General features: G+C 40.1%; 2 protein-coding genes across 6 annotated transcripts in view; one reads left to right on the top strand and one right to left on the bottom strand.

Annotated features, from left to right (window-relative positions):
- Positions 1-7,832, top strand: part of txlng (taxilin gamma) — a 35,544-nt gene extending 27,712 nt beyond the window's left edge. For 3 of the 4 annotated variants that reach the window (XM_008405028.1, XM_008405030.2, XM_008405029.1), the window contains exons 8-11: positions 2,631-2,705; positions 2,812-2,904; positions 6,416-6,511; positions 7,383-7,832. In XM_008405028.1, coding sequence (XP_008403250.1) covers positions 2,631-2,705; positions 2,812-2,904; positions 6,416-6,511; positions 7,383-7,709 — 591 coding nt within the window. In that variant the 3' untranslated portion in view covers positions 7,710-7,832. Of the gene's footprint in view, positions 1-2,630; positions 2,706-2,811; positions 2,905-6,415; positions 6,512-7,356 lie in introns of all 4 variants that reach the window. The other variant, XM_008405031.2, reaches the window with a different exon arrangement.
- Positions 7,833-9,378: 1,546 nt separating this feature from the next.
- rbbp7 (RB binding protein 7, chromatin remodeling factor) lies at positions 9,379-20,497 on the bottom strand. Of its 2 annotated transcripts, none has more exons than XM_017304038.1 (12): positions 20,371-20,497; positions 17,047-17,191; positions 14,562-14,707; positions 12,039-12,215; positions 11,802-11,917; positions 11,430-11,590; positions 11,191-11,317; positions 11,023-11,100; positions 10,512-10,588; positions 10,340-10,397; positions 10,089-10,199; positions 9,379-9,942 (listed from the first exon to the last, which is right to left on the bottom strand). In XM_017304038.1, the coding sequence occupies exons 1-12, from the start codon at positions 20,384-20,386 to the stop codon at positions 9,874-9,876; spliced, it is 1,281 nt and encodes a 426-aa protein (XP_017159527.1). In that variant the 5' UTR covers positions 20,387-20,497; the 3' UTR covers positions 9,379-9,873. The 2 variants fall into 2 exon arrangements, with proteins under 2 accessions (XP_017159527.1, XP_008403254.1); XM_008405032.2 differs by having other exon boundaries at positions 12,039-12,212.
- Positions 20,498-21,301: the final 804 nt, after the last annotated feature.

Raw genomic sequence — 21,301 nt, 5'->3', positions numbered from 1 at the left:
TTAACATTCATGAGAGGTTCCGTTAGCTGCAGCGTAGCCAAACGCAAGAGATCGGTGAGAAGTGGGATGAGCAGCACCACAAGAGTTTGTGATTGACACGCTAAGACCTGCCTCCTGGCTCTGACTGTTTGAATTCAGTTAGCACTGGCTAACAGAAGAGCTAAATTTTTTTCCACAGATTATCTCTCATGCAATATCACGACACAGTGACAGCTTCAACAAATATGTAAAAAAATGTGTTACATAGTGCTGCATTAGACATTATTAGAAAGAGACATAACTATGTTATTGTAGAAAACACCACATATTTCTTAATTTAAACTAAAGGTTTAACAGGTTGAGTAAAACAAAAACAAATGTACACACCTATTATAAAAATGCCTAGGTGCTTTCCAGGAAAAGTTAAGTTAAAAAGCAGGATTGAGACATAAGTAGCATGACGCCATGAACGGTTAGCTTTCAGTTCAGTTTGACTTGAAAAAATGGCCGGTACTTTGAGTTTGGTAAAATACATGAATAGTAATACAGCAATCATTGCATTTTACTTTTATAATACACAAGCAAACACAACATTGTAAAAATAATATACACCTTTTTTGTAAAAAAAAAGACAGCAAAATAGTTTGCAATTATAGACTGTGCCAGAAGTCTCATGAAGTCAACTACAAATATTTAAAAACATTATTCACAGAAAAGAATGTGTTCTTATTTATTTTACTTTACCAGGGTGGTGGCAGAATGGTAACTCCATCTCTTAATCCAACCGAAGTCCAAAAGATATATGTTCCAGGGTCTGCTTGAAATGTCGTTTGACCAGTTTTCGCGCTTTGCGAAGGTTCTTGTTCCCATGATGCAATGCATAAAATGGAAAATACAGTGCAAATACCTGTAAAACTAAAACGGAAAAATTCCTTCAAATTTCTACTGTACATTTACCCGTTTTTTGTTTTTTTTACAGTGTATGTATGATGTAGACACAACCATATGCAAACAGTGAGGGATTAGAATTCTATTTTCTATTATAGCTAAACTATAACATAATATAGTAAATCATGAGCCAATCAATACATACGGTCAAATGTCACTCAAATGGTTTTGGATCGGTCCTGCTATTTTTACCCCTGAGGTAGATATGAAAATCTGGGAACTGCCAGGCAAAGCTGCGGCGGATCTGGAAAATGAATCTGGCTGTGGCGGTATGGACTGTGCCTTTAAACTAGAATGTCAGTGAGATGAGTTGGCATAGCAAAGTAGACCTGCTTTGGGGGAAAATATAAACTAGAATCTTCTATACACAAAAAGAGTAGCGTTCTTATTCTTTGTAGGACGCAAGAAGTACAGGAAGATGAAAGGGGGTAGCAGCTTTGAGCTTCCTGCTAGGCCAGCTTGCACTCATGCTGCCAGGACTTCTGGTACCAACACTCATGAATCTCTCTTTGAATACTTGATCTTAGTCCAGTGGTCTGTAAGACTCAAGTCGGAGCTGGCATGCCAAAAAAACCAAAAGGGATTAAAGCTTTAAGAGTCAGATGCGAGCGGCATGCTATGGCCTTTAGAATAGTGGTTCTGATGTTTAATACTAATGAGTTTTACACAGTTTTCTTTTTTAAGTACAGTGATCCTGATCCTACGGAACGGGTTGCGTTCCGAAAATAACCCGCAATAAGTGAAATCCGTGAAGTAGTTACCTTTAGGTTTTACAATTATTATACAGCAAATTAAATACTCTATTGAAACCAAAGAACAAAACCTGTTTTCAGGTCAGCGGATGTGCGTGTTCATCAATCGGGCCTTAATGTGATCCGGAGTCATGTCATTAAAACGTCTCCTCCAAGCTGCTTTGCAAGATTCACAGCTATATCTACGGCAGAGCGACGGATCTCGTCAAGCGAGCCTCCGGTCGGGTTCTGCGCTGCCTCTGGACAGTTTTTTTTTTTTTTTTTTTTTTTCCAGCTGGCATTCAAAGTTTTCAGCTTTCCATCTCCTGAATGGCCAATCTGTATTACTTATATTTAAATACCGTAACGTTATTGGCACACAGGTAGAGAAGGAGCTCGGAGACTGTTTAGCCAATCAGGACGCAGAACACAATGCTCTGTGAAAAAAACTGCACAAAAAAATCCGAAGCAGCGAGACCGCGAAAGGTGAACCGCGTTATAGCGAGGGATCACTGTACACTCTAAAAAGCTGTGTGATACAAGTGAGTTTCAGTTCTAGTCCTACTCAGGCTGCTAACTCACACTCAAACGGGCAGTATTATGTATTTTCCAGGCACATAGTGCTGTTTTATATCACAATCAAGTAACTGTTTCCTTCAGTTGTTATAAATATGCTGTATATATCAATAGTCCAATCCAAGCAGTCATGCTTGGATTGGACTATTGACCACTCTGGGTTAGTAGTCACCCCTCTACACCAGGATGAGATGGCTCTCCGCTGCTACTTTCTTCTTTCTCCATGGTGGCTCTTCGTTCTGAACACTGGGGAGGTTGACAAACTGTGAACTTTGTAGCAGCATCAGCCGTGTAGAATGGAACATAAGCACCTAAACTGTTAGCAGGACTGAAGAGGAAAAATTAAGTCTTGAAGCCTAGTTCAGGGTTAAACATTTGTCTGTTGTGGCATTTCAGCTGCTGAAGGACGCCACAGAGTCCAGGCGCAAATGTGAGCTGATGAAAGAGCAAGAATCTCAGCTGAAACAACAGGTGAGCTGGTCCAATCAGGATGGATGCTTCTGCAACACAATGTGCTGTAATAAAGTAAACGTAGTGTTGTACAAATGAGCTCTGGTATAATGTTCTCTCCTCTCAGCTCTCCCTGTACATGGACAAGTTTGAAGAGTTTCAAAGCACTTTGGCTAAAAGTAATGAAGTCTTCACCACTTTCAGACAAGAAATGGAGAAGGTGAGCTTTGGATCTTCACCTCTTTGTGTCTTAATGGTTAGACAGCATCCTCAGGCCTACGACTTTGACATCATTTAACTAGAGAAGAACATTCTGTCTCACAGCTGTGACCTCTCTAAAAAGTTCACAGCAAAATTGTTCCATCAAATCAAATCAAATGGAACCAGAGACTTGAGTTCAAAAAGTAAGTCAGACTCAAATTAGACTTGTGTCCTGAAGACTTGTTGCTTGACTTAGAAAGATCATGATGTCCTCCCACAGAGCTCCCATCTCTGCCTGGAGATTCCTGCTAGGAGTCGCTGCTTCAGAATGATTCATTCAGCTTTTTAGGGTCACTCTGAGTACCAAGACAACATACATTTTTATCTTATTGAGGAGGTGTGGAGGAGAAGGAGTTGCGTGCACGAAGATCAGAAAAACTCATTCCATAAAGCTCGGGCAACCAAAACAGTTTCTGTGGTGCTCATTAAAAACTCAATAGACACGAAATGGAAGAGCTACTAAAGCCACATAAATTAAATCTCCTCGTTTGTCCCTCTGTGTCCAGCAGAGATGTGCAGTGCATTGGATTTAGCTCATCATCCAGGGCCACTCCAAGGTTGTATGAGGCCTTGAGCAGAATTTGATTTAGGGGCCCCTCTTACTGCTAATAACATCAGCACCACCAACAGTATTTCACCATGAACTTAAGGAAATCTGGAAGAGAGGGCCTTGTTTAATTGGTCAACTTTAAAAGTCATCAGTTATAATTTTAATTTATCTAGAAGTATTTGTGAACAAATAGAGCTCAAAAGATTAAACTCATAGCAACATCAGATTTTAGCTGTGGTAACGAAACAATCTAACTATGAATTTTGTTCTTTGAACACTTACAAAATAAACTTGGCAGCTCCTTAAAATATTAAGTGTATATGTTAATTTAAAATCTTTTAATTTATTTATGCTGGAACCATTAAATCAAATTTAATGGCATTGATATTCTCATTAAACAAATGTTAATTTATACATCTGTGATTTGTATTGCAATGTTAGCATTTATGGAGACCCTGAAGCCCTGGGGGCCTGATGGAGCTGCTGACCTAATTTGGATTTAACAGAAGTGCAAATAATTGATATTTTAATTGTATTTTATGATTTGTTGTTTTTCTGACTCCATTGTTGCAGGTTTAAGTACTGTCAGCAATATCTTCTAGTAGCATAATTATCCAGTAATATTTTTACTAGAGGTGTGCTGATCGATCGGCCACCAATCATAATTGGCCGATTTCCGTGAAAAAGTGTATGATCGGTGCTCGCCAATCAGACTCGTGTTGCCAATCACCAAAACCGATCACATTTATCTTGCTTTGCAGCCTGCATGTGCAGCTTATCTCCTCTTTCCTGCACATTGCACAAGTGCGCAGCAACAAATCCTGTCATGTGGAATTATAACGCTCTTGAGAATGAATAAGGAAGTTTGCGTATTGCGGTGGAAAATTACCTCGGCGGTGAAGCATGTCAAAATGCATCAACACAACGAATCTAACAGGGGATTTAAAAAACAGGCACTTGATGGGAGTATAGCCATCTCGAGGTTCACTGCAGGAAATAGAGCTCATCCAGAGCGGCCAGACAGCAGGTAAAGCAGCGCACAACTACCAACTCACCCGGATTAGTATCACAATCAGAAAGCTAAACAAATACCTGAAAAGTAAGTCAAGTCTTGGAGCTGACGGTGTAAGACGCTGGTTCTGTTGTTGCTCTTGTACCGCCGCTAGTAGTAGTAATATTTCACAGACATAGCGCCGCTCAACCTCCACCAGACAGTGAACTCTCACACCGAACGTCTGCTGAAAGCTGCAGCATGTAACAAAAAAAAAAAAAAGATTTTAGATATGAATTAAAATATGTCTATTATGTCTAAATTAGGTGAATTTATTGCCAGATAATTATTCCATTTTGCCAAACAATAGTATTATTTATACCTAAAATGAAAAATTAACAGCCATTCAAGGCGATAGCAAAGATTTGTGATTGGCAGAGATCAGCCTCATGGATGATCGGAATCTGCAGCAAAAAACCTGATCGGAGCATCCCTAATTTTTACGTTTTCTGTGAACATAACATTTTCTAATACAAAAACATGATGGGATGCTAGTGAACCGCCTCAGCGCCCTGACTACCTAGCTTAGCAAGTTTTTTCCTTGCTAAGCTACTTCCTGAGTCTTTCTGAAAGAAATCAGCCTAGTTTTGGCTGTTTCATGAATCAATGGTAGAAATGAGCCAATCATTAAATCTAGAATGAAAATGTGTCATGACGAAACTACAGTATTGTATTAATGCCAATGAACATGTTTGATCAAACCTTATTTACATCTTCGTTATTGTTATTGGTCATGGTTTCTCGCAATGTCCAATGATTCTGGTCTGATCATTTTACTACATCATCCATTTGATATGGATATTTATGAACTGCTAACATTTCATTAATGGCCTTTCTCAAACAGTGGCCTCCGTTTGTTTGCCGCAATGTTAGCTCAATGTGCTCGGAGCTAGTTCACCAAAGGATTGTGTTAAAAATAATGATAGAAAACTGGCTTAAACCGGGTTTTCTCAAATGAAAAGCTGCAGACCGACAGAAAGAAAACGACTCCAGGACACCTTGTACTTATCAGAGGAAGTGATGCGCTGTTCACTAGCGATTGGATTCCTTTGAATGGTTAGCGGTATGAATCGCTCCAGTTAGTCTGAACTATTCTTTGTTTTTTGTGACTTTGCTTGTTAATGAATGATGCTTTGTTTTTATTAATTAAAAAAATATTAAATACAATTGGTCGGTTATTTTTATATTTAATGGTGCAGAAAAGGAATTTTTGTTTCTGTTAAAGCAACTCAAGTCTATTTTTCTTTAATTGTGCTTCTAAATCACAAATGGAACTAAATGTTATTAATGTACACAGTGTTGGTGGTTAAAAAAAACTGTGTAATCGTGATTTCAGGTTAAGTGGCCCCTGACTGTTTAAGAGTTAAGCGGTCTTCACTCTGAAAAAGTTTGATAAACACTGGTTTGTGAATAACTTTTATCTTGCTGAGGGAAAATTTGGAGAATAATCTTGTTAGAATTTGAGAATTTTGATCAATTTTCCTATATTAGGAGTTACTTTTAGACTGCGGAAGCTTTGGGACTGAGAGTTTAGAGGAAGCTGCCAAGTTTTATTTTGGAGGAGGAGCTTGGTTATCAGCCTGTAGCTTTGGTGAAATTATTATGGGATGTTGGTGTCTCACAACAGTCTACTCATTGAAAGAGTTTGGATCCCTTCAGAGCAATATAAACCTACCTCAAACATTTTCTCTGCTAGAAGCAACATTTCAAGGCAACTTCTGGCCAAAAATATCAAGATGTACCATTCATAGCAGTTTCACACTAATTTCAATCTGAATAAATATTTATAGTACAGTGAAGTGAGATACAAGTTCTAAGTAGATTGGTAAGATAACACCAGCCACAAGATTGGTGTGGATTTAATTCCAGATGACAAAGAAGATCAAGAAGCTGGAAAAGGAGACAACGCAGTGGAGGACCAAGTGGGAGAGCAACAACCAGGCGCTGCTGCAGATGGCTGAGGAGGTGAGCCTCTTACCCACAAACTCTTTAAACTAGGGCTGACCACGTTAACGCATAACATTAATTTGAACATTTTAATGCGCTAATATTACATGATACAGATTACTGAAACTACCTATTTTGATCTAAAACCTTTCTCTTGTGAAGGGCTATTTATAGCTTTCTTGCGTCGCTAGGCTGCAAGAAAAATAAGTGAGGCTGCGATGCAAGAAAGTTGCAGAAAAATCAGACCGACTGTGTGTGCACATCTACGTGTACAAGCTCAAAATTTCAAATGCACAAATTATGCTGGTTGCTTGGCTGGATGAGAACAAGTGACTGTGGCTTCATCACACAAGCTCCACAGGAAATGGAGAGGGGCATTTCTAAATTTAACACGTTTAAAATAAATTCCTTTAAACTTTCCTGAATATTAACACCTGGAAAACTAGGAATCTTTGGACATGTTTGGTTAAAGACAATAAAACTTCTCAAACATTTCTTGACAACGTGCACAGTGGCGGTTTTTTTCTGGGCAATATCTGCAGTTCCCCAGGGCAGCATCAGAAAGAGGTGGGGCACCCAGAAACTAGAAAATAAAATCTCTTTGTCCCCTGAACAAGTTTGCTGCTACTTGTATGCACGTGCAATGGAGTAAGTTTCTTAGTTGCCGTTGAGTAATGGGAGATTACATTACCTGCTGTCTGCTACAAAAACCCAGATAATTGCTTGTATTTGAATTGGTTGAGGCGTAGCAGAAGGAGGGGTTTCACCACGAGTATCATTTCTGCGAGAAAAACAACTGTGCATATTTATAGTTGGGTTATGGTGATTGTTTTTGTTTTAATCAATAGTACTACTATACACAGTTGCTGTGTCTGGAACACTGTTGCAGAAAACGCTGCGTGATGGGCACTTCAAGGCTCTGCAGGGGAAGCTGGAGCTGCTGGAGCGCCTGTGCAGAGCTCTGCAGAAGGAGAGGAACGACCTGAGCAACCAGCTGAGCCTCCTGCAGGAGCAGAGGGACAAGGGGCCGGTGCCGCCTGGCCCCGACCAGCACGAGGCCTTGCCCATGGAGGACGAGGAAGACGACGACGACGAGGAGGATTCTGAAGATTTGGCGCATAATGAAGAGCTGGAGGCGTGTGAGGAGCCCCCACAGCATGCTGCTGATAAACCCACTACTGCTGCAGCAACACCACCGACGAGGCTGCTGGATTGAAGCTGCTATGGGGCAGTTTGAAACATTACCATTACTAAAGATTTACCCTTTCACAATTGTAAACTATCTTTTTGATCTTTTTGTGTTTTTACACTTTGCTCAATAAAATTATTGTATGAAGAATTGCCACATTTCTAAGGCGCTGAGCTGTGAGCAAAGCCCTTTCCTCCACCAGTCAGGCTGAGTTGGGCCTGGAGCACATCGTTCCAGCAGACTGCAGTACAGAGGTCTGTCTAATCACGACATTTTCCTCAAAGCTTCTGCTTCCTGAAAATATGACTAGTACATAAGGGCCACCAGATGATTGAAGACCATCAAATAGTTGAGCTATTTTTCTAAGTCACATTCTCATTTGTATTTTTCAAGGAAATTTCCTTTAAAATCCATCATATGGAGTTCTAACAAATGTTTAGGGTTTCTTTTGGTCCCAAACAGTCAGTTGTAGTTCCCAGTGAAGGTGTGAATGTCTCGTAATGTTGGCTGTCTGCTTTAGTCTTTCTGGTTTTAACTTGGTCTGCTGCCACCAGTGGATCATTTAGGAACCATCTCCAGTGAAACTCAGGGTCATCCTATGCTAAGTTTTTCTCCTGACTAGATAGCCAGTATTATTCATTGTGACTATCTCCATCTGTCCGTTTTCATCAAACTTGGCCTTTAAAGCACTTCCAGGAAGACTAAACGGCACTGCTGTCATTCAGGTGGAGATTTCCACATTTTACAAGATAAATGTTGAAATATCAGATCAAAATGAGATGTGAAGGGTTTGTCTCCAACCTGATCCTGCAGATTCTTCAGAGCGCAGAGGCTGGTTTTAACGGGCCATTGGTGTGAATTATGTTTGAAACGTTGACATCCAACCATGTCAGATTTGATCTTGGAAGAGAAGATGGGATTTGCTTTTCTGGAGTTTGAATACATCTGCTGTTAGGAACCATTAAGGGCTCTGATGGGGGTGTGGCCTCTTCAGTGAGTTTACACCTTAAGTGAATGTAGGAAGTAGCAGCAGGTACCAGCCTGACTGCTGTCATTGGGGAGGATTGTACTACTGACCCTTCTGGGTTCTCTTCACTTGAAAAGTAGATTTGTCACTTCATCTCATTATTTGCACATCTTGTAGTAATCATTGTTCCTTTCCATAAGCCTCAGCAGCTGTTACCATGCAATGTGCCCTGTCCTGTTTTACTGTAGCACTTACTTCACATGTAGTCCTCTAGCTCCAGGCTGACCCCAGATCTGTCTGACTAATATTTTGGCATAACAAAGTAGTGGGACGGATATGGATGTAGTCCAGGTGAGATAATTAAGATTGTAAGTGTTGCATAGCAGTGAATGTGTAAAATGGCAGTATGTGCACTTTGACCTTTGCCCACCTTTCTAAGCGACTCTTCATGCCGAGTTGAAATCAGAGGAAACTAAATGTTCAGCAGGCTGAGCTGCAGACAGCTTGACCTTGGCATTGCCCCAGAATTACTCGAGTAATGTCAGAATCTACCTCTGTGGGCAGGGCCATGAGTCAGCAAACTGACTGCTTTTGTTTTTACCACCTTCTAAATGTAAAATGTTCCAAGTCTGTCATGCTTTTCAATAAACATTTTGTAGGATTTCCAATGTCTGGATTAATTTTCCCTAGCCACTTCACGCAAATCTCAAACATCTGCTTTTGAAAAGCAACATTTAGAAAAGCTTTATTGCAGTTTGGTGCCAGAAACATCACTGATAATGTGTTACATTATGTAATGATGAATAATCCCAAACCGCCAAGTGTTTTGTACCTTGGAAAGTAGCGAGCTCACAGTTGGCAATGTACATCTGCATAGTGGTGATAGAAAACTACCAACAAGAGCTGCAAACATTCATCTTAATGTTGTGGTATCATGTTTTCCTGTGAACTTAGTGGGTCTGAAAAAATAACTTTATGAACAATATTTTCTAAAGCCCTTTACCACAAAATGTTTTTCATAATACTGAAGAGAAAACACTTGAAGGGGAACAGCATTACCAATCTGTGCTTCTGTTCAGAGCCCTGGCCGTCAGGGGCCAGTGGAATGACACCAAATTCAAGTGTGAACTAGAGAGGGCACAGGCTGCTCTGACATTTCACAAATTATTGGATCAGGAGGCAGCCAGGTCCAGGTGGTGGCAGATTAGTTGGTCAGGGTGTTCATCATCCTTGAGCCTCCAGTTCTGATGCGGGTGTGTTGTCTGGCTCCTCATCATTGTAGATATTCTCTGCCTGGAAGACAAGGGAAGCACAAAATGTCCCTTCAGACTTTCCTTCATCTCCGTTAGATGAAGGTACAGTCAGGGTTAAAGTGATCAAACCTTGGGATCTAGTTTCTAATTTGATCAAGAGAGACTTTGGATAAGAACTGTTCTCACCATCTGCCAGACTTGCATGATGTTGTCTTCGGACACGGAGCAGATGACCCAGGGTTCATTGGGGTTCCAGGAGAAGTCCGATATCTTGGCCGTGTGGCCACCATGAATGAACTGAAGTGGCAGAAAAAAGATAAACTGGATGAAGACATGAGCAGGTTGCCAACAAACCACTAAAAGGTTCCATCTGGACAACCAGCAGACAGGTTTCGTGTCATACTGTCCATCACAGGCTTCTGCTAAACATCACCTACCAGAAGCTCTGGTGGGCCGTCCTCAGCGTCCTCTGAAGACTGCTCCTCCCCAATTTTACTGAAAACAGAATCCATCATTATCACCCTGCACAGTAACTCCACTTGTCAACCCCTGAACATGTGAGCAGGAAAGTTCATGATCAGCAATCATCACTGAACACTAAGATTCTACCTGAGATCCCAGACGTTGAGACGTCGGTCAGTACCGCTGGAGGCCAGGATGGTTTCATTGTGAGGTGACCACTGGACCTAATGAACAGAATGGATAGTCCCTAGTAAGATCAAACTGAATGCAGAGTCCAACAGCCCAAAGTATCAAACCATCCCTGACCCGTTAACATGTAGCATGTAAACAGCTGCCTGCCATAAAAATGACTGTTCTGACACAGAATATGAAAGTCTGGTGTCTGAAATCTGCGTCACACAAATCGTCTCAGCTTCACAACTCTAGCCACTGAACTTCTGAAGGATTTAAACTCCAAAGGGATATAAAGACAAACGTTCGTTTGAAGCAGGAAGTGAGGAGGTTATTGGGATCTTTCCCAATCACACTGCTAGCTGGTCTGACAGTTTTAGATGACTGGTTTATTTCTGGTCAGCATATTACTATTATTGTTTATGATGCATTATAAGTTGGATATGAGGACCCAACAAGTTCTTGACAAAACAACTAAAATTCTTACTTGGAAAATTTCATCCTTGTGGGACTCAAAAGAGTGGAGCTTCAGTTTGAGATTCCTTAGATCCCACAATGCAACAGTCTGGGAGGACCAAACAGAAAAAGACATCTGTCTTTAATCAGTTGGGAGTTACAGGTAAACTTGAATTTGCAACGTTAGCATGGTTTCCACCTTATCTGCAGAACCTGTAGCAAGAATGAACTCGCTGTAGGGATTGAAGCTCAGACAGTTGACCTCAGCAGTGTGAGCATCAACAGAGTGGCTGGCTTTAGAAGTGTTGTTGGAACGCGTGTCCCATCTGAAGCAGCCCAAATCCCAAAGAAACCAACAGGAACATGTCAGTTATCAGAAACACAACATGGAGGAGTAGTGTTTTATGGAAAGTTTCTGCTTTGACATCAGCTACTGACATCATTAGTTTCTGATCATCAGCAACGGAGCCAAACAAGGATTCATGGAGTAAATGCCATGACACGTCTTCCACAACTGCGGTGTGACCAGTGAAGATGGTCTTAGCATCGACAATCTTTCCTTCCTTAGGGCCGGTACCGATGTCCCACAGACAGATGGTCTGTAGAGGTAAAATTAAAAACAGCACAAATTATTCTTGCAATTGTTCAGTTCTTTGGATCTCTTATTGGCAGGAAGGTTCTGATTTCTGATCCAAACACCCCATGTCCAACTGTACACAATTTTAAGAATGTCGATGTCGACAAATACTCAGATGTAGATTTTAGGAAAGGAGAGAGCAGAGCACTAATAGTGTTCCTTCAGCCACTTACATGGTCATCAGAGGCACTGAGCAGGTTCCCACTGAGGTTTGGATTCCAGGAAAGGCCGTAACCTTCTTTCTGGTGACCTTTGAGCCTCAGGTCAGGACTGCATTCCCCACTGGGATCTGAAATAATAATATTCATATTCATAATTTATGATCACTCCAGTTCCTAATTAGTCAATAGGCTAAATGCCTATTGACTATTTAGGAACAGTCAATAGGCAAAAGTTCAATTTTGACTCACCTGGCTTTGATGGGTGCTTGGTGTAGTCAAAGACCAGAACGTCAGATGTGGGAGTTTTGGTGGCAATAATGCAGGGATTCTGGGGCATGTAGCGTGCTCGGTTCACCTCTCCTTCATGGTTAATCTTGATCTCAATCTCTATTTTCCCACTCACTGAGCCAAACCCGCCAAACTCTGACAACACACAGGCCCAACATTGAAAGCACTACAATCTGATAAAACACTGAACAGCTGCATATAAAACATCACCTGTGGCCAGTTACAGCGTAATAGAAGAACTACAGTACCGTTTGGTTCTGGTAGTAGAAACATCCCCTGGCTACGGCCAGTAGCATCACTGGATATTTGCTTCTCATCAAACATACTGTACTTGTCATTTGCTCAGATGCCATGAACACCCCACACCTACAAACAGCAGAACCTCCAACAACATACCTGCTGGAAGATAAACAGTTTTTTTAAAAACTAAGTTTCAACATGCTAAGTGAATATGATTTATGTATGTGGTTTAAAATGGCATTCATAATGCTAAATCTAAGTGTGTAAGATCTACACACACAAACAAAATTGTTGGTACCTCTGTTAATGACCAAACAGCAACAATGCAGGGTTTTCCCCAGTGTATTACAGGCCTGGCAGCCCGCCATGCTTTGATAACCCTGCCGCCAGGCTAAGCATTTCTTGTTTATGTTTTTAGAAAAATAACAAAAAAAGCAATTTTAAATTTTTTTTTTTTTTAGCCGTATTGTAAGCATCTCTGTTGCTCTGAGCACTTCACTGGCAGAGCAGATTTATTCCTAAATTCCTAAAAGATTAGAAAAAGATTAAGTTTAGAGAAGATAGATTTATAGTTTATGCATTTAAAGTCGGACCAATCACACAGCTGGTGCCTCTGCGCGTTGCCTCTGCGCGTTGCAGCAGCTGGATGTCTTAAGTTTACCTCAGCGCAGATCCCATGCCTCCTTTCACTCAAACTGGACACAAGCTAACCTGTATGGATATTGACATCAACCCCCTGTGAGGAATTATGATTCTTTCCAGAGTTTTTGATCAAGATAGGAGTTCAAACCCTACCGTGTTAGCTCTATGTGAACCGCAGGAATAACTTGTAGAGAATGATTTATATTTGTGGACAAAGAATTTTGTGCGGCTTTTCCATTTCAACATGCTGTCCAGCGCCTGGCTGTGTTCCCGGTTGGTCAGAGCGTTAGTGGTTAAGAAACCAGCGCCAACTTCATCATGCAGGTTCAGCCCGATGAGGAGTTTTCGCGCTTGCCGCCTCGCAGTCACGCATCATGCTGGTTTTATATTATTTTATTGGTAGTAGTATTTTTACGGTTAAACGACGCATTAAACCATATCGAATGCTTTGTCCACTTAATCAGTCAGAGTTAATGTGCGTGGAGATCTGAGAAACTCGTCCCATAAACTCGACCAACCAAAATAGTTCCTTGTTAAAAACTCAACAGACATGAAATGGAAGAGCTACTAAAGCCACATTAGCAGCATTGAATTGAATCTCCTGTTTGTTACGCATCTCTGCGCAGTGCAGCGGATTTAACTCACCATGCAGGGCCGGTCCAAAGCTGCATGAGGCCTGAAGCAGAATTTGACTTGGGGGCCCCTCTTCATGCTAAAAACATCCGCACCACTTACAGCTTCTGCGTTAAATTTAGAGAAATCTGGGAGAGGGGGACTAGTTTAATTGGCCAACCTAAAAATCAATAAGTTATAATAGCAGTTTACTCATTTGTATTAACAAACAAAGCTCAAACTCAAAGATTAAACTCATAGCATCAGTAACAATTTGGTAGCTATGGTAACAATTTAACTATATTGTTCTTTGAACTTTTACAAAGTAAACTTGTCAGCTCATTAAAATCTTACATATACATTTTGAACAATTTAAAATCTTTTAATTTATGTGTGTTGAAACCATTAAATAAAATTTAGCTCAATAAACAAGTGTTACATTCATATATCTGTGGTCTCTGTTAAAATATTAGCATTTATTGGCCCCTGAAGCCCTGGGGGGCCTGATGGAGCTGCTGACTTAATTTGGATTAAACAGAAGTGCAAATAATTGATATTAATTTTAATTGTATTTTTTGATTAGTTGTTTTTAAGACTAGATGTGGGTTTAAATAGCGTTTCATTGGCGATGTTTTCGGGTAACATAAAATTACCCAGTAATATTTTTACATTTCCTGCCTACTTAACATCTTTCAATACAAAAACACGGTGGGCCGCCGGTGGAACGCCTCGGCACCCCGACCACCGGGCTTAACAAGTTTTCTGGGGGAAACCCTGCAATGGTTACAAAAATAACTTGAAATGAAAATGAACCAATGGAAATCAGATCAAATCTATTGAGGTTTGTGGTCAGAATGTCACAAAATGTGGTAAAGTTTGAAGCGGTATGAATACTTTGGTCGTTGACATAAATTTGTCACTAAAATTTTGATTTTGTTAATAGAAAACGGTTTTGTTGCTATGAAATTCAAAAATGATCTGTGTACTAACCTCCTTTTTCACTATCGTAGTGTGATGCATCAAACTGGGCATCGTCGTTTGGTACCTGGACACTGGCTATTACAAGATGGTTTTGCTCATCTGATGTGTGGGTCCCCAGAACCAGCCGGTGGACTGTGTAGTCCTTCCCCTCTGGCCTAAGCATGCATTTTTCACAAAGAAAAGATAAGGAGAATCAATGTTTCAAACATTCCAGAAAAAATGCTTGTAAAAGAAAAACTATTTTATAAAGATGTTAGACATGAACATAAAGTAAATATATCCTGACTTTGATTCTTCAGAACCACTCTAAGACCAGAAATGAACCTCACACATAAACACTGTTCAGATTAAGGCCTAGCAGAGACTGGACTTCCTGTAGTAACGTACGTCATCATTCACAACAACTTCTTCTGCTCGCGGATTAGCCCGTTTAAAATTCTACCAGAGATGACCAAGTACAGGGCAGAAAGTCCAGACTGTGCTGGGAGTGAGAATTATTTCAAGCAGAATTGTGGAGGAGGAAGGCAGTAGGCCAGGCTAGGGTAGCAGGGAAACTGTACATCAATGGGAGAAAGGCACAGGGTTTCTCCTTCAAAACTCTGGGTTCAGGTCTCCCTTCTTGCTGTTGTAGTTGTAAGATCACTGGATTCATGCCCAAAGTTCTTTGGAGGTTTTTCACTTGACCATTAAGTTCCAGACAATCACCTGCCAATAGGTTTCTCTGTGTTGTTCTGGGATGACAGTAACTGGAAAAAGCATTTACCGTATTGTCTGCGTGTTGTACTTTGATGTCAGAGAATTACTGGCTTGTGAAATGCCACATGGGGAAAACCATCAACAATAATCTAAGAGAATAAAATGTCATTACCAGTCAGTCTCCAGGAGGACAATTTTGTGCTTACCAAATAGAAAGCAGCTGCATCTTTACTGGACAGACATGCAAACTGGTTGATTTTTCCAGATCAGCGGTGCATCAGGCAGTTCCATGTCACCATTACTGAGACTTTATTACCAAAACAATTGTAATTAAAGCCGCAAGAGGCGTTGGAGGCCCTCGCAGCAAAGCGCGCCGAAGGCATACTTGCAACCGCGGGGGTTCCTGCACCACCACTCTCTCGCCACCGCTAACGCTCTGGCGCAGTTCCCCCAGCCTCCATGTTTTATGGCAAATGGCCAGATTTGAGGCTTGGCCCCGCCCACATGCTTTGACATATAAAATTCCTTTGATAACTTTTGACCCTCAATGCCTCAAGACTGTGTTGACGGAATATGGAGCCTGGATCTCGAAAGCTCTAGGACAAGTTCGCTCAGATACGACATCAATGAAATAGACAAAAGGGCGACTTTGATCCAAAATGGTCTGACTTCCTGTGGGGTTTGGATCATGGCTCCAAGAAACCTTTTTGTAGGTCCTGACAAGTTACACATGTGTACCAAGTTTCATAATTGTGGGATAAAGCATGGCTGGGGGCTGATTATTTAAAATATTCTAGGGGGCGCTGTGGAGGAATTAGGCCACGCCCACCAAATTTTCCACTGAATTCCTGTTGGGGGGTGAACAAGGATCGATCTCAGTGAGTTTTGTGCAGCTGGACTGAAACATGTGGAATCTAGACCCAAACGTATGGCGGCGGTGTGACCTGTGACTTTGCCGTGTCGCCATGGCCACGCCCTTCACTGGAAATTCTTTGCGCTTTAAAGCAAGTGAGACCAACTCGTTATCAGTCCTCTGACACAAGATCATCTTGATTAGGTCAAGAGAGCCAGAGTTGGATCTTTCCAAGTAAAAAAACTGTCACTTCCTGTTCTGAGGGGGCGGGGCTTAAGTGAGGTAAGACTATGACGGCATTGGATCGTCAGGCATCCAACCAGGATCGCTCATACCAAGTTTGGTGCCAATTGACCTTTCTATGTGAACGTTGTAGCTGTTCGTTTTCTTTGGCGAGTACGCCAACTTCGGCGCCCAGGAACGCCCCCTCAACATGTATGAAAACTCACCGTTTTGATAACTTTTAATGGCACACCCATTAACTGCATCCTGACCAAAAATGAAGCCGATAGGTCAAAATCCCTAGAAGGAGTTCGTTAAAGTTCGACGTGAGTAAAATTGAAAAATGGCCAAAATTTGACCTTTGACCCAAAATGGCTGCCTCCCTGAGGATTTTAGGGGGTACCTCCAAGACTTTTTTTCTTTGGGGAGATTTGAAAAAAATTTGGGGAGATCTACCTACATACCGATTTTCAGATCTCTACGACCTACATTTTCCCCCCAACTCACATTAGGTGGCGCTGTAGAGCAGTTTGGCCACGTCCACTTCGGATTCCGCCAGAATCCGAAAATTTTCGTCAGGGGACAATTTTGGGTGAAGTTTGGTGAGTTTTTGAATATGTTAAAGGCCCCAAACAGCCCCGTGAAGTGGCGGAAAAATAAGAATAAGAAATCCTGTGATTACAATAAGCCTCCGCCAGCGCTTCGCTGCTTGGGCCTAATTACCTGTTGACATCTGGAAGCCACTGCACAGTCAGACTGGGCCACTCCAGGGCATGGGTCATGACCAGGTCATACAGAAATGGAGTGTTCCTCTTCCAGATCTTGTATTCTTCATTGATGACCCTTTCTTCCACTGCATCATCGTACACTGAAGAGGATCAGCAAGGGATAAGTTAAATGTATGAACACAAGTAATCAGATATTTGTCTTACCTTTTCATCCTTAATTAATATTTTCTCAGAGTTAGTTTATCATGATCAGAAGCTTGTATTTCTATGGTTATAAACTGGCTTTAATTGAGACGTCTTCATTACTGGGACTGTTCTACTCAAGTATCTTGCACACCACTTTAAGAACACCTTTGCACTTTATTAAAATCACCTTAACTAGCATTTTATTCAGCACTGTACTTTAACTGTAGATTTACATATCAATAACCATTTGCATGCAAGAATTTGTAACTATTTATTGAATATTTGAGTATTTTAATAAGTAGCATTTTGTACCAGGCTGCGCAGAGCCAACCACCCTGCTTCAATTAGAAGTTGGGGGTGGCTGGCCATAAAAAGGAAAGAATTGGTCCTCAGAGCAAATGATGTCCACTGTTCAGTGAAACCTAGGCAGAGGTTTGTGTAGAGTCTGGTGGTAAAATTTACCACTAGACTTCTACCAGGTAAATCTGAGTGCAAAAAAGTGACTTGAAGTTGTTAAAATGTAGTTACTATGATTGGTCTATTACCATTTAAATTATCTTAGTTTGGCATGTTGCTCTAGATTCTTTAAGCCTTCAGTCTTAAACCCATTTAATGTTCAGGATCTGTCCTCCATGGTATGATCCAATATTTTCATTTTCAATCTGGTATTTTGCATTTGACTTTTAGTGGCATGTACTACGGCTGGTCAATAAATCAGTTTATCAAATTTTCTGTTTTGTAAAATTGAACTTTTGAAAACCAGGGTTTTATTCTCACCAATGTACTACTTGTGTTTCCATAATTCAGTGATGTAAGCCAACCATGCTTTTCAATCTTGTTTGATGAGCGTGTTTTACAGCTTCCATTTATTTGGATTTCAGGACAACTCAAGAGAAGGCAGGATTTTAAAAAAGTCAGTTTTTGAAACTATATTTAACATTTAAATATATTTTAGATTACATTTAATTTGCATTTAAATATGTTCTATCATTCGTAATTTTTTGTTGAGAAAGTGAGAAAAAAAACCTTAAAATTGGAGATTTTATTTTTGAGCCATATTAGCCAGCTGTAGCACAAACGACAGCAGACAATCATTTGTGTTGTTGACTTTACAACAATTCCTCATACTGAGTATGCATGTAGTGACAGTGCAGAGGAAAAACTCTTAACAGGAAGTAACCTCCAGCAGAACCACATCTGCTCCCACAAAGCAGAACCACTGTCTACTGTTTTGCCAAACAAGGAAGTGACATTTTTTAATTAGGAATTTTTCTAAACAAAGGCTGAGTTCTCCCCCTACTTTTTGGTTTTACTCCAGTAATGGAAAATTCAAATACTGACATTGTGATTAATCATAATTTTGCTCTCAACTGGATGAAACCCGCAGCCTTCAAAAAATGTTGCAGTATAGAAATGGTAGAGTATTTTTGCTTCATATAGGTATAGAAATGTTAGCATTGTGACGACCACAATGACATCAAAAATGTTGTCAGCAACTCATCCATACACCTTTAATGTTTTCATGCCCAGATAATCTAGTTTTCTCTCGAAACTTGAATTTGTGAATCATAGCTTAGATAATTACAACCTATTTATAATGGAAAGGTTATTCACATAAACATAAGTCATAAATTTGCATTTATTAAAAAAATATATTGTACATTATCACTCAATTCCATGGACTAGAAGTGAGACGTTAAGCAAACATGTGTATTTGTTTTTAGGTACTCATTAGGTGCCATTTATCTTGATTGGGATAAGGTTAATTTATAAACCTTTAACCTAATAAGGATATGATTTTTAAAATCATAAAACATCTATTTATTGATAAATTGATAATAGAAGATTTTTCTCTTTGCTTATATGATTGCAAAGTAAAATACTCTCAAATCTACAAACACTACATCAGTGATCTCAAACTGCAGTCCTGAATTACCAGAGTCCTGCCACCTGTAGATGTGTCCCTTGTCCTACACACTGGAATTAAATGGTGAAACTTCCTCCATAGCATGGAGTCAAGCTCCACAGAAGCTAATCAGAGCCAGGTGTGCTGAAGCAGAGAGACGTCTACAAGTTGCTGGACACCGGCCCTTTGAGACCACTGCATTAGATCCTGTGAATAATAGTTTGTTTTTGTTGTCGTCTTTTTTGCCAAACTTCTGTTTCTTTAAACTTTTCTCTTTCACAATGCGAGATGGACAGACCATCAGTCCACCACTTTAGCAATGAGCTTTTGCAACACAGCATCACAGGTAAAAGACTTGGGAACAAGAAAACCACAAGCAATTTCCCCTTGGGGATTAATAAAGCATATTCTATAGGAACCAGTTATACTCTTAAATATAATAAACAGATAAGTGATGCTTTTCTACACACTAGTAAATTTATTTTCTGTTTGTGCTTTTTTCTTTTGTAAGTTCTTGTCTAAAGTTTGTCTCCTCTAACCCCTTGCATTTAGTAATTCTGTATACATGTGCCTATATTGCAAAAACGATTCATAAAGATCTTCAACTAACAACTGTGACGTCTCCCAGTGACGTACATAGAATGCACAAGCTTGTCAGTTGAAGGAGAAGAGTTTATCCCGTTAAACAATATGGGGAAAAGGTGACTGGTCTGTTTTATCGGTAAGATAATACATCTATAGTGAGTTTGGCTGATTTAACACAAATATCTGGCAGGTAATTCCAAAAAGTGCTCGCAATAGAGTTTTACAACCAATAAGTGTCTAAGATTTCCACAATCTTGGACTCTTTTGTCCCACGCATCTATCTGATACGGCAGTTCTCGTTGTAAGGTTTTTATTTTAGTAATTTCGACATAGACATCTTATTTTTCACTTTTTAGTTGCAATATTGTTACAAACTTTGTACTATCTACTCGAGTTTCAGGGTTTTCTTCACCATGCTTAATCACCTGGAATGCAGAAAGCCTTTTGTGGAAACCTTGACAGAAGTTCTTGAACATAACTTCAGCTCCACCAGCACGCAGTCTGCTAAGACCAGAAGGCATGACTGCGCTTCACTGAGCTAGCACAAGATGCTAACCATAAAGCCCGACAAATCCACACAAAGAGATACATAAAAGAAAACTAAACCGTTGCCCACATGCTACAGAGTTGTATTTAACCTACCCTCCTTTTCAGCCATGTCCCAAACCTCGCAATGACACAATGGTCAAAAACAAAGGAAGTCGCAAACTGCTACTTCTTAGCAGATCCCTGGCTAGTTGTCTTCTTCTTCTTCTTCTTCTCTTCTATTATGGCGGATTGCAAGCAACTTTGAGGTGCATACCGCCACCTACTGTACACGTGTGTGTAACATTTCTTTACATCTATTAAATTAAATTTATTAATCTTGTATTTTTAAGAAAAATAAATAATGCTTTCCTTAATCTATAAATATCCATTATGTTTCCTTCATTTCCTAATATTCCTTTAAGACTCAATTATTGACCTGTCCTTCCAACCATTCTTTTCAAATTCTCCCTTTCAGATTTATATGTTCTACAGTTCATTAATACATGTTCTACATTTTCTTTCTCACTACATCCTTCACATTTATCATTACTTTTCTTCCCTATTAAATGTAAGGTGTCATTTAAATAGGTGTGGCCTATTCTTAATCTGGTCATTATTATTTCTTCCCTTCTGTTTCTCTCATTAATATTTCTAATTAATACTGACTTTTGTACTTTATATAATCTTCTCCCTTTCTTATCTTCATTCCACCTTTTTGCCATTCTTCTATTTCTTTATTTTTAATACATGATTTCCCTTCCCCTTTCCCAAAAGAAATTATTATCGTTATTGCCATTTCTAATGCCCTTTTTGCTAATTTATCTGCTTTTTCCATTTTCTTTAACCCCTTCATGAGCTGGTACCCAGCAGAACCAAACATCAATGTCACCTCTATATAATCTAAATAAACTATGCAGAGTTTCTAATACTAAATCTTTCCTATTATTTCCTTCTCCCGGAATACTTTCTAATACTGCTTTAGAATCTGTGCATATCACCACCCTGTCTGGTCGAACCTCCTCTACCCACTGTAGGCTTAATGTAA

Source organism: Poecilia reticulata, linkage group LG3 (assembly GCF_000633615.1).
Source record: "Poecilia reticulata strain Guanapo linkage group LG3, Guppy_female_1.0+MT, whole genome shotgun sequence".
NCBI classification, from domain to species: Eukaryota; Metazoa; Chordata; class Actinopteri; order Cyprinodontiformes; family Poeciliidae; genus Poecilia; species Poecilia reticulata.
Note: the sequence above shows the minus strand (reverse complement) of the source record. Positions and strands in the feature narration are given on the sequence as shown.

What these genes read in the sequence shown, in the direction of transcription:
- rbbp7 (XM_017304038.1), bottom strand. An exon ending in TGGCTTCCAGATGTCAACAG is followed by an intron (nt 14,708 to 17,046) that starts GTAATTAGGCCC and finishes ATGCATGCTTAG; the next exon opens with GCCAGAGGGGAAGGACTACA. An exon ending in ACGGCCCACCAGAGCTTCTG is followed by an intron (nt 10,200 to 10,339) that starts GTAGGTGATGTT and finishes CTGCCACTTCAG; the next exon opens with TTCATTCATGGTGGCCACAC.